The sequence below is a fragment of the Talpa europaea genome (genome assembly GCF_964194135.1).
Source record: "Talpa europaea genome assembly, chromosome: 3".
NCBI lineage: Eukaryota > Metazoa > Chordata > Mammalia > Eulipotyphla > Talpidae > Talpa > Talpa europaea.
Window position 1 is genome coordinate 64,939,931 of NC_140069.1, and position 13,910 is coordinate 64,953,840.

The 13,910-nt window shown below is 34.6% G+C and overlaps 1 protein-coding gene across 1 annotated transcript in view; it reads left to right on the forward strand.

Moving 5' to 3' along the window:
- PCMTD1 (protein-L-isoaspartate (D-aspartate) O-methyltransferase domain containing 1) overlaps positions 1–13,910 on the forward strand; it is a gene marked incomplete at both ends in the record, with an annotated part of 37,824 nt that overhangs the window by 14,050 nt on the left and 9,864 nt on the right. Inside the window, 2 exons of the mRNA XM_084229660.1 lie at positions 9,579–9,750; positions 10,495–10,618. Coding sequence (XP_084085786.1) covers positions 9,579–9,750; positions 10,495–10,618 — 296 coding nt within the window. The remainder of the gene's footprint in view (positions 1–9,578; positions 9,751–10,494; positions 10,619–13,910) is intronic.

Sequence of the window (13,910 nt, forward strand, 5' to 3'; positions counted from 1 at the left end):
TGTCTTCGGAGCTCAAGTTTATTGCTGACAAATGGGTATGGCCCTGGAAACAGTAAAATATGTAATTTAAAGCATTACTGTGTTAGTAAAATTTATTTATTTATTTATTTATTTTTAATAATAAATTTTATTTTTATATTCCCCATACAATTGCAGCCCCCCCATTCTGACCCCAATTTTAAAAAAAAATGTGTTAGTAAAATTTAAATGATAATTGTTGGGATGTTTTTGTGTGAAGATCAAATTTTCTTGGCTTGTGTTTTTTGAGTTTTACTTTGTTACTACTATGTAATATGATTATTCATATAATGATGAGTTATAAAATATAGTGATATGATTGATCTGAATGTTTCTGTAAAATACCTAGTGGCATTGTTATTTTTGTTGAAATAATCAAACTTTATAATACATATAAAGTTGTTGAGTGTTGCAATTTATTTTGAAAACAAATTGATACATTAATAAACTAGACTGAAAAAAATGAGGCAGTTTTAGAAATGTTATCTAACTTGGTTTTCAAGTAGCATTGTGAAATATTAGTTATGTATTTCAGATTGTGAAAGTATTTTGCATACAAAGTATAGTAGACACTGTGGAAATGTTTCATTTTGCAAAGAGAGTTGAGAAGTTAGTCAAATTTAATGAGTAAGTCAGTGGATTCTTTTTGTTTTCTTTGTATGATTTGGTTTTGGTGAGAAATTATAAAGATACTAGTTTTTTTAACTGTCATATGGTTTTAATTGTACTGTAATCTAGATGTTTGCAGATGTTTATTTTAAATTTTTAAATTTAAAAAGCTTGCTGTAGAAAGTGATTTTAAGAATCCCATTTCCTAGTTTTACTAACATTAAATATAATTGTTTACAGGTCATCAGTTTATATTACTTAACAAAATGTAAATTTAGGAAAATCCCTACTATGTATTCTTTAGTACCAGATTATCCTTGATTATGTGTAACACAGAAAGTATAGATAGCTAAAACCTAATACCCTTCCAGTCTGTAGATTTGGATCTTTTTATCAGTTCCTTTTTCAGAAGCATTGTTACATCACTTAAGATTTAAATGTCCTTCAATGTTTCTTTATGTCTGTTGGCAGTTATAGTAAACTTCCAAATAAATGGGGGAAAAAGCCCATAAATTAATTAACACTAGAATATATAAAATGACCTTTTAAGAAATGTGTGTTTTTGGATGTGCACAAAGCAAGCCTGGTTCCTGAGTCTTGAAGATAGTATTCCTTCTTTTAAAAAAAAAGTACCCTTAATATAATTGCATATATTGATACCTTTAAGCTTGCCATGAGTTAGTCCTATGTCAGCAAATGAACTAAATTGGAGAGGCCACTTTGAATTTACTGCACTAGGAGATGGGATGGAAAGGGCAGTTCTCATATGACTTGTTCCTTTGATACCTATGGTATTTTTTAATTCACAGAAATTTCCTTATAAAACTGACATTTGATATCCAGGGTTTGGTAAAACACATACAAATTTTATCACTAATGGCCAGATAGTAAATATTTTAGGTTTCCTATGCTAAATGGTCTTTGTTCAACTCTTCAACCTGCCATTGTAGTGCAAAGCAGCCCTAGACCCTCCATAGAAGATAGACATAGGTGCTAGTGTTATAGGAACACTTGCTTTTAAAAAAAACAAGCAGCAGGCTGGACTTGGCCTGTTTTCCATAGTTTCTATTCTTTTTTTTTTTTTAAGATTTATTTATTGATTGATTGATTGATACATACATGCATACAAGCCCTGGGTACAGTCAGAAGCGTGGGAGGGTGAGAGAATTCACCAGAGCCAGAGCAGGGAGCAGAGCAGGCAGAAGGACCGAAGTACACTGCTGAGGGGAGCAGCGGGTGGCAGGAGAAGTCTGCGCGCCATGTGGGACCCTCCTCTGGTGGCCGGGGAGCAGCCGGGGATCGAACCAGCGCTGCAGAGGCTGCAGGCAGCTTCGCAACCCAGCGCTCAACTGCTGCGCCACCGGGGAGGCCCATATAGTTTCTATTCTTCACACATACTCTTCAGATGTCTTCTAGTTCATGCTGATCTAGACAGTTGTTTTGGGCCTAGGTCATAAATGCCCCTAGGGGTCTGGCTTTCCTGAAGAAGAGGGTTGGGGAATGTCGAGTGATAAAAGCTAATGTTCATGGAGGGACAGTAAGCAAAACAATCTCTTCAGCTGTAGTTACTTGTGGAAGAGTAAGTCAGTAAAGGAACCTGAATTGTAGACCTTTACCTTATAAATACTTTGAAAATGACTTGGTAATTGGTATAGTGTTTGTTTATAGCTACATTTATGTGTTTGTATAATATGCATGTGGATGTAGTTGACTCCCTAGGATGCATGCTTTGGAGTGTTCCATTTTCTTTTAAGAAAATAGGTCAATACCTCTCCTGCCGCCCGCTGCTCCCCTCAGCAGTGTACTTCGGTCCTTCTGGCTGCTCTGCTCCCCGCTCTGGCTCTGGTGAGTTCTCTCACCCTCACGTGCTTCTGACTGTACCCAGTGCATGTATAAACAAGCAAAACAAACAAACAAACAAATAAATAAATAAACATGCCTCTACTAAAAAAAAAAAAAAAATAAAATAAAATAGACATTTAAAAAAAAAAAAAAAGAAAATAGGTCAATAGATCCTGTTTCCCCTCTCCTCCAAGGATACAGCAACTGATTGTGGAAATACTTTAATATCAGTAACCAGATAAGTACAACATAGTCTAATTCATTGAAGATTTTCATTCTGTTTGAACAGAGGACCATTGTTTCTGTATAGTTTGTATAGATGAGTCATGATAGAAGTATTGAAAACAGATTTAAAAAGATAGCACCCAGTATCTATTCTTTCAGTACTATTTACCATTTAAAGTACTTTATCCTTATTTCTAGAGGTGATTTTGGTGTCCTCATTTCCCAGATGGAAAAGCTGACAATTAGAGAAATTATAATCTGAGCTAGACTGGTCTTTTTATTTAGTTCTGATTTAACTGTGGCTGTGTAAACACTAATTTATTCTAATATTTCTTCTCAGCAATAAGCTGTTAACAATGAAATACAACCTCGCAACACTGCCCCAGTACAGAAATTGAAGTAGCGCTTTTTTAATTCATTTTTTTTAAAAGAAGCATGCATTATTTATTTATTTGTTTGTTTATACAAGCACTGGGTACAGTCAGAAGCGCGGGAGGGTGAGAGAATTCACCAGAGCCAGAGTGGGGAGCAGAGCAGGCAGAAGGACGGAAGTACACTGCTGAGGGGAGCAGCGGGCAGCAGGAGAGGTCTGCGCGCCATGTGGGATCCTCCTCTGGTGGCTGGGGAGCAGCCAGGGAGCAGCTGGGGAGCAGCCAGGGATCGAACCGGCTCCGCAGAGGCCGCAGGCATCTTCGCAACCCAGCGTTCAACCGCTGCGCCACTGGGGAGGCCCCGTGCTTTAATTCATTTTTTTCATTCAGTTTAGAATTGAAGAGTGCCCTTAAAGTGGTTATATACACTATAGCATTCTTACTACAGAGCATACCTACTGTGTTCATTAATGATACTCACTTATGGTGTGAATAACTGTTGGAAGCAGGGATGAATGGGTTGATTAGTGTTTTCCTCAAATTTAATTGAGGTGTAAGTTTTAAATTCAGAGGTAGTATAGTCTTTAGCATTTTAGAATATTTTATTGATTTATGGCCTAATTTTATTTTCAGTTACAGGTTCATTTCTCACATGATTTTATTTGCATTGGAAGACTCGAATGCTTCTATATTCTATCAGTTTTATCAGTAGAAGGCAGTTCTGCTTCATCTTCATATGGAATATTTGAAGTATTTTTACTATATGTAAATATTTAGTCAACATTACTTCAGAATACTTACCAGATGATTTGAATATTTTGACATAATATTTGAATAAAATTCACATGGCAGTCTTACAACAGTTTTAAGTTTGAAACAATTTTTTTTATCATGACAAACATTAAAATGGTGGAAGATAAGTGCTTAAAGATCATCAAGCTGTCAGTTATTTAGCATCAGTTAGAAATGGCATGGGTAAAATGTACATGGCTTCAAACGCAGCATTAGAAGTTATTATTCAAGAAGAAGGCTCTATGTATAACATACCTGGTACAACTTGTATAAAATGTTTAGTGATTATTCAACCTATAAATTTTTCTAAAGCTTCATTCAATGAAAAAAAAAATCACTCTTAACACTCGGCTTTGATTTTGTTATTTATTCTGACATGAGTTTGATGCATTTGGGAGGGAAAACTCTTGGTAAAGTCTTTTAATTTAAAAATTCAATACCCTAAGTATCACTTATAAAAGTTTTAAATGGTGTCGCATTTTGGAGCTACAAATTGTTTTCCTCCCGTTGGAAAGCGTGGAAGTTTTGTCTTTGTTTTAATAAAGTAGTTATAGCTCTGAAAACTCAAAATGTGTATTTTGACAAAGTGTTTTAAGAAAAAGAAGTTTCTGTGATTCACTTGGCAGGTGGTTTTGGATGAGTATGAGAACAAGGTAGGATTCTTTCTTGTGTCCTTGAAATCCCTTATTCCATTGGAATAATTGTCTGAAATTTCAATGACAGCATCCTGTGACACTTGATAAACTAGGTGTGCAAATTGTCAGCCCCCACCTCAACAGTGTATTGAAGGGGAATGTTGTTTTTTCTACTCTCAGTCAGCTCCTAGACCTAGACTATCCGTCTAAGAGGGAAGCTGCAGGGCAAGGCTAGGTCACCCTGATCTCCTAGCAGCTTATCAAAAGAATTATATGGGCAAGTTGGCAAGGTCCCTGCTGTGAAGGAAATCATCTGTCCATCTAAAGATGAAGATATTCCAACATGCACAAGCAAAGGAAACCACTACTAAGGTAAGTGATTAGAATCCTGGTGTTATTTTGGGCAAGTGTTCAAGTTCTAAATGCAGACACATGTGCTCTACATTTTCCGACAAATAATTTTCATTGCACAATTTATTGTTGGGAGTACAATGCAATTTAGCAGTGTGAGTCATCTCTAAATGGAAAATTTTATTTTGGAAATATTCTTCAAAGAATAATGTTTACTTACCATTTTACTAACTGACATGAACTTTTAGTGAAATTTCCTAAATCAAGTATAAAAGCTAGGGGAAGAACATGTGAACCATACTTTTACAAGTAAAATTATAACCACATAGGAAATAAATTTTGGTAGACCTCTTACTGTTTTATGTTCTTTCCTCCCTCAGGTTTCATTTAGTGTGTGGTTGATGTGAAAAGGTAGAAGGTTTTATGTGTAAATATATAAATAATGTAGTACTATTTTGTAGTAAACTGAAAACTTCTGGTTAGTTTATTGCTGTAGTCTTCCATATTATGTAATAATCCTGTTTATGATTTAAAACATGTCCTTTGCCTATAGAAGTCTGTGGAAACTTAGGTAAGATGTCCCTTTCAGATGTTAGTGTAAGCCTAAGGGGGAAACTGTCTGATTTTCTTCTCTACATTGGAAAAATTAATAGGAGTTGTAATTTACTCTGCTAACATGGTTAGCTATCATCTATGTCTTAAATCAGTCATTTAATTCTTCATAGGTATGATATGAGCATGATATCATATGGATATGATGATATCTTAAACTTTTTTGCCTGAAAAATTTTAATTATAGACTTCTCAAAACATTAGCTGTAGCATTGGTATGGTTATTTATATGAAATGCTATTATAAAAATAGTATACAAAATAACCAAATCAGATTCTTGTATCCTTGAAATCCCTTATTCCCTTGGAATAATTGTCTGAAATTTTAATGACAGAGCATTCTGTGACACTTGATAAACTAGGTGTATACAAAATAACCAAATCAGATTCTCAACTATACCTAGTGAGAAGTACTAAAAGCTCACCTTTAAGTCCTCTATTACAACTTGCTATTACCCATTTACACATACATACACACACACACACACACACACGAAATATATGCAACCTAAGGGTTGTTCTGTTTACTAGTGTGAAAAATTAATGTATTATAAATGAAAAAAGTCAAGCCATAGTTATAAATATAATAAATAATCCCAGAGGAGAGATAATCCCCAGATGAGAGACTCTCTGGTAGACCTTTTTTTTTAATAACTACAAAATTGGCAGTATTACAACTTTTTGGTTATGTGTTTAGCATATGAATTCTCTACGTTCTGGATGTTTTAGTGCCAATAATTAAAAATATTATTCTCCAATTTTTCTTATGTTCTTGAATTTTTTACTATTTCAGATCTAGAAATAGTTCAGTCCTTTTGAAATGCTGTCTCAAGTTATTTTCAAGCTTTGAGTGTTCCGCTGAAGGATATTAATATAAATATGTTTCATGAAACTGTAAAGATCCTATATGCATTTGTAGATGTTTCATTTGCATTAGTAGATATTATTTATAAATTTAGATATTTTTCCTCGACAATAATCCTTTGTTCTGCTCTCCATTATAAGGGAGACGAGATGTTGTTTTTTAGAATAAGGGTGGCTCACTTAAGACGTTTAGAAAGTCCCTGACCCACCTCCCCAAAAACCGCCTTTCAGTTATAGGACAGTGATTTATTCATTGAAGACAGAGATTTTTTGTTGTTTAAAAATTTGAGTTTTGCTTTTACTGATATTTTTGGGGAAAAATATCCTGTATTCTGTAACACAAAATTACAATTATTTAGAGTAATTAGTAAAACAAGAGCCATCATATTGATACAGCGGGTAACGTAAGCGCAAACTTTCTGTGAATATTTCTGGGCAACTTTCTCGAGAATTTTGTGGTCAGCAAATATATTTTGTCAAATCTGAGTTCATATTCAAAGTTGGTAGATAAAATTAATACAAAACATTTGGTTGTATGATTTATTTTTTTTGAGGACTGTAATAAGCGATGGAAAACCAATTAAAATTCAGAAAGTAATACTAACATATAACAGGAAAAACAGAATGTTTCTAGGGGAAAATTATGTTAAGGACAGAGTATCTGGTTTCTGTTTACTTCTGATAAGTAGCCCCAGGGTATTAGTATTTTCAGTTTATATGACTGTTGATACACACATATACACATAAATCTAGGAGAAATATTGATTTAACTTTTTGTACTGTATCTCTTACACTCCTTGCAATTTTTTTCCCTTACTGTACATGTCAGTTTGTATTAATCAGATCTTAAGGACTCAGTATTTTACGTATGGCTAGTGTCTACCATCTCAGTGTAACTCTAGATTGTCTCCACTTTTAGAGCCTTGGTGGTCATTTCTCAGGGAACCGCTATCTGATTCCCTATGATTCTCTCTTCAATTTGTGTTCATTTTCAGTTTCATAGAATTAGAGCATTTATCATACTTGTAAATTAATCTTTAATTGGTGAGGTTATTTGATACTTCTCATATCTTGATGTAAACATGACTTTTTCGTTTTAGTTCCAATATTTACATAAGAACTGGTACTCAGTAAATAGTATTTTACTGAATGAATTAGGCTCATTACTAGTATAGGTGACTTGACCAGAGTCACACATTTGATTTTGAAATTGGGCACTAAATCTTTCTAATTGATTTTGCTGGGATGAGAATGTTATAAAATATTACTAATATAAGAAGTGGTTTTAATCATAGTTTGATTAATGGTATTTTCCTAGGTAATACTTTCATAAGGCATATTTTTAATTGGTAGGAAACTTTTAAAACTATAAGCTTATTTTTTAAGTTGATTTAATATGCATAAGAGGTTTAATAATTCATATTTTTAAATTCCTTGCTCACACTCATCTTGAAGGTCATGACTGACTTAAATTATTAAATAAATTATTTTAAATGAATTTTTATAAGAATGATGATTTTGTATTCATTGAAAATACTATTTTCTTTTTTGGAGAAAGCTTACTGTGAGTTTGATAAAATGATTAAACCATGTGATCCAGTAATGGCGATTACTCAATTACTAATTACTTAAAGCCAAGAAATTATATTTTGACTATATATACAGTAATAGGTTGTAGTATAGTCTTGAGTCTAAAAGAAATTACACTTGCCCCTGCTCCCCCAACCTAGAAAATTTTACACTTTTGTGTGTGCCATACAAGTAGGAGGAATGAGATACTACTACAGAGTTGGGTAAAGTTTCATTGTGAAGCTAATTAAAACTTGAAATGTACTTTTAAGGGATAGGCATTTACCAAGTGAGGAAAAGAAGGAAGGGTAATTTCAGTCAAAGGAATAGGGGCATATACAAATACAGGTTTTTGAAACATTTTGTAAAAGTTCCTTTAAGCAATTAGAAGCAAATAATTCAGTCTAGCTACAATGTAGGCATGAAAATTGAGTCTGGAAGGGAAACTTCAGAGTACAGTCATAAAGAGTTGTGCATGGCATTCTTAAGAGCTTGAACATATTCTGTGTATTAGGGAACATCATAATGGAAGGGGATACCTAAAAATTGTGAACAATGAGGAGGTAATAATAGTAAAACAAATAATGGGGCATGAATTGTGGGAGTGTGAAGAGAGTACAGGGTACATACTCTTTGCTTACCTTGATCCCAACCCCCTCAACCCTTTCCACCCCATTCCCATTCCCCTACACCAAGAAGAGAAGAAATGGAGGACAGGGCTTAATTCTGGGAAACTCTTCTATCAGTGATTATAATGTGTCTGTATTTTAGTGAATTTTAATGGAAACTTAATATGTAATCTGTTAACTATCAAAGAACAGATGTTTTACAAAGTAAAAATGATTGATTTAGTCAGTTTTTCATGGCATGCCAACAAATATTCTTGATTTTACTCTGTGGTCATAATAACTTTAATCAACTTAAAACTGAAAGGATGTTTCATGCTCCATGCATTCATTTAAAAAAGGTTTAATGTTTTATTAGTGCATTGAAGTTTTAATTATATGTTACATGTTAGAAACTACTTTCAGATTTTGTCAGTCAGAATCAAGGACTAAACTAGGAGTCTTATTAAAAAGCAGAGTCTGCAAAAGCATAATTCTATATCCATGAACCAACACTGTAACCAGGAACAAACTGCCAAGATAAAATGCCTGGATAAAAATGCCTTATCTCCACTTTGGTTGCATAAAAAGATCACAGGGGTCAAAACAACAGTAAGAAAAAACCATTTGTTCTCTGTTTGAATCCTATAACATACCTTTGCTAAACTTTTATGAAAAATCTCCCTAATCTTGGTTACTGCAAGAATGATGCCTTTTCCTTACAAAGTTTTGCCACTGTATGTGCACCAAAAATGACAAACTGAGAATAATACTCCAGGAGCCCTTCAGTTTTCGTAAGGCATCATACCTTTTTCGCAAAGGGCCGTGGAATATGAAGATTTTTGCATTTTTGGTTGACCCTTGTGATTTTCATCTTTATCATATATCATTTTGGGGGCATGTGGTTATGCTGGGCTTTAAGTCTTAAGTAAGGTGTCAGAGTGCCAAAAAAAAATAGATACGTCAAATTTTTTATAATGACATCCTTAAAATGTTAATAACTTAAATATTTCAAAGAACTGGATTATATATTTTTTTTTACATTTTTATTTAAATAAATTAGAATATATTTGTTTTTCCATGCAGATTTGAGTTCTGTGAACCTGCATTTGTGGTTGGTAATTGCCTCCAGATAGCATCTGATAGTCATCAATATGATCGAATTTATTGTGGAGCTGGAGTCCAGAAAGACCATGAAAATTACATGAAAATATTACTAAAAGTTGGAGGCATTCTAGTAATGCCTATAGAAGATCAGGTAATTTCTATTGTCCTTTTCTTTTGCTTAATGACATAGGAAACAAGGAAGGGGAAATTATTACATTGTAGATTTTAAAGAAGCACTGCTCTTAGATTTATCTATATAGAAAAACTTGAAATGCTCATATTTATCCAAAACAGGTAATAGAAAAAAAATCCCCTGCAACCATTAGAAAGGACTTTGACTTTCACTCAAACTACCTGTGTGGATTTGCCAAACTGTAACCTCCTGTAGTTTTCTTACCTGGCAATATTGAACTGAATATAATGACCTCTGCCGGCCACTCAGTTTCCAACATTCTTTAATTCTTTCAGCATATAAAAACAAGAAATCCTATTTGGGGGTTTCGTTTGATGTGCTTAACTCCATTAAAGAAACAAGTATATTTTAGAATCTTCATGTAGTACTGTATAGACTTATGTGAAAATATTCTTCAGCTATTTTCCTGCCTGTTTTTTGGTATTAGTAGGTATAATAAATGTTTGAAAACATAATTTACTGAGAAAATTGATCAACCTTTGAAAAGCAAATTACTTAAAATTCTTTTAAACTATATTGAACACCAAATACTTGACACCTTTTATATTACTTTATGGCATATGTTTAGGTGAAAGTAATTTTGTTGCATTCAGATACAAGTGATTTTATGTAGCAATCATTGACAGTTATTTTTGAAATTGTAAGTATGTAAGAAAAATCACATTTCCAGAATTAAATTAGTCTATTTTCCCCTCTAAATAGTTAACACAAATTATGCGAACTGGACAAAACACTTGGGAAAGTAAAAATATCCTTGCTGTTTCATTTGCTCCACTTGTGCAACCAAGTAAGAATGATAATGGCAAACCAGATTCTGTGGGACTCCGTAAGTAATGTTGATCCTTTCTGATTGAGCTGTGATTTAATATTTAACTCCTATGCTTTATATTTCATGCACTATATAATTATGAAGAACTCTGCAGCAATGTATTCAATGTATTTATTCAGCCTTTTCCCCCATGCACCGCCACAACCCCCACCTCCCCCAGTTAGTTGCCTTTTTGGAAAGATGAAATGAAGGGACAGGTCAAACTAAAAATGAATTTATTAGTTATAGTTGTGAATTAATTATAGTAAAATTGGTGGATATAATTTTCCAAAAACTTTAATTCAGCTCAAAAGAACTTTGTTCTTCCAGGGTGGCTAGAGGTCACTGGCTAGGCTATAGAGGACAGTCTATAACAGAATTTTCTTGTAGTCAAAAGAGAGTCAGTGTTGTGTGAGGTAGAATAATAATGGACTTCATTGATGTTGGTGGAGGGAATAAAGGTTATCCACACTTTTGTTCTGAGCAACTAACTGGTGACAACATTCATTACTGTCTTTGAAGACTTGGAGTGAAATAGTTTGGAAATAGGTGTAGGAAGATTGCATATATTATTTTGACCATGTGTGAGTTGTCTGTTAGCACATAAATGTTAAGTAGGGTATGAACCTACTTCATGAGGAAGGTGGAAGTTGAGAGTCTTCAACATAAAGGTGTCATTTAAAGTTGCGAGAAGAGATGCTTGGATTAGAGCTATTGGCCACCATTCAGAGATAACAGGATGATGTATTCGCAAAGGAAGGACCTGAGAGAAATGGGAGGACTACCAGGATATTAGAAACTGAGGAAGAAAAATGTTTCAAGGAGGGAGTGAGCAACTTCCTGAGGGCTACTGAGACCTTGAAAAAGAAGAGGTTTGTTGTTAGAAATCGGTGGATACAATTCTTCCAAAATGAGCTTTGGCTTAGTAAAACCTCTTAATTTGCTTCTTAAATGGATTTATTTCATAGCGAGCTGGCTTTTAGAAAGGAATTAATTTTATTTTCAGTGTTCATTTTTACCTCTTTTGAGCTCTATGATTTTGTGGCCTTTTTGGTGGTTTTGAGAATTACACGAAATAGTATTCATGAAGTATTTGGCATATAATAATTGCTTAATAAAGAATAGTGCTGGGATTTAGGGGGGATCATTAAATTGTACATGATTTTTCCTGTTCAGATTCTTACCAGTGGAGAAATGGACCTGGGTGTTAGATGGCTAGGGTCAGGTAGCTTTATTACCAGTCATAATAGTAGGAGAATATGGCTTAAGTCTGCACATTTAAATGAGGTTTACCTATTGCAAGTAAATCAGGTTTTTGCTTACAGGCAACACTGACTACTCACTATTGAGTTTAACCCATAAACACAGGGGTGAGTAGAACTCAACCTGTGCACTTGTACTTGGACATAACCTAGAGGGAAGAAAAAAAAGAATAGGACAAAGATACACAGGCTTGCTGCTGCTTATATTCACAAGTTATACAAGCCACTCTCCTGCCTTGGGGAGAAATGAACATGGTGATAAAGAGAGGTCCTACTTGTAGTTCTGGAGTGAGTGTCACTTTGAGAGTGTCAGTGGCTTGGAGGTCTATTCCCCACAATCTGAGGAGAGGAGTTACTTCCATTCTTCTCTGATAGCTGCCATCAAAGAAAATCAGTATTCTGGATTTTTTTTTTTTAAGATTTATTTTACTTATGCGTACAAGAACGTGAGTGTAGGTCAGAGGTGCTGGGGGATGAGAGGATTTGCCAGAGACAGAATGGGGAGCAGAACAGGTGATTTATTGAAATTCACTGCTGAGGGGAGCAGTGGGCAAAACAGGAGAGGTCTGCTGTGCCATGTGGCTTGGCACCCTGACCGGGAATGGAACTCATGCTGCAGTGGCTGACGATAGCTTGATAGTGCTGAGACTTTAACACCCTGTGCCACCAGGGAGGCCCACCACTCTGGATTTGTAAGATTCATAGGGTCTGTATTCACTTGGATCATACAATTTTTTCAATGAAAGCTCCTTTTTAATAGACTACCCACTACACACACACACACACACACCCATGTTTGTACATGTAGGTATATATGTATGTGTATATAAACATTTATGTGTACTGTACACTATAATGTACTAAACTATAATTTTTGAATACTTAAACTCCTTGTTAAAAAAAAGCTAGGGCAAGAGGTAAAGGAAAAAACAGTAGTAACAAAGTAAAACTATCTCTTTCCTCCTGTTTTCCAAGCATTAGAATTATAGTTTGTTTATGACAGTTTCGTTTAACTGTCACGTCACAACTGCTGGAGCGTCATAAGAAGTAGTAGTGGAAAGAAGATTTCTGGGGACCTCCCCAGTGGCGCAGTGGTTGAGTGCTGGGCTATGAAGCTGCCCACAGCCTCTGCAGCGCCGGTTCTATCCCCGGCCACCGGTTCTATCCCTGGCCACCGGCGAGGGTCCCACATAGAGCGTAGACCTCTCCTACTGTGCCTGCTGCTCCCCTCAGCAGTGTATTTCCGTCAGTCTGTCTGTTCTGCTCCCCACTTTGCTCTGGCTCTGGTGAATTCTCTCACCTCCTCACGCTTCTGACTGTACCCAGTGCTTGTATAAATAAATAAATAAAATCTTAAAAAAAAAAAAGATTTCTGACACAATTTGTCTTGGACAATGACCTAAACATATGTTTAATATGCATCACATGTACATGTACTCATAGGGTCCCTTGTAGCTTTGTTTGCAGCAAATAGTTAAATGTTTTACTTTGTAGCTGATATTATAATCCTCAGCGTTCTCTTTTTATCTGTCAAGTTTTCCTAGTTTAATTTCCTTTTGAAGAGTCTTGGTTATAATGCGATTTTATAATAACAGAATTTATAAACGGCATGAATGACAACATACTATAAATGAGTAGTATTTGTTTTCCATCATTTTAAGGATGTCAGCACAAACAGATCTAGGAAGTTTAAATAAGACTGTCATTGGTGGGTTGATTGACATTTGTGATTATGAATGTAAAGTAGGAATAAATTTAATGGAATAGGAAAAAATTGAAGAGAGTGAATGTTTTTAAAAATCCATCATCCCTCTGACATATTCATGAGTGAAATGATTTGTCTAAATGATTTGGCTAAATCTCTCATCAAAATAATCCAAGATAGGGGTGTGAAAAGGAAATGGGAGTGTTAATGAACTAAGAGTAGCCATAAGAGAGAACTGAAGCTGAGTGGTATATGATGTTCATTATGTTATTATCTTTCTTGCAAGAGTTTTTTTTTTTTTTTTAAAGATTTATTTTATTTATTTATACAAGCACTGGGTACA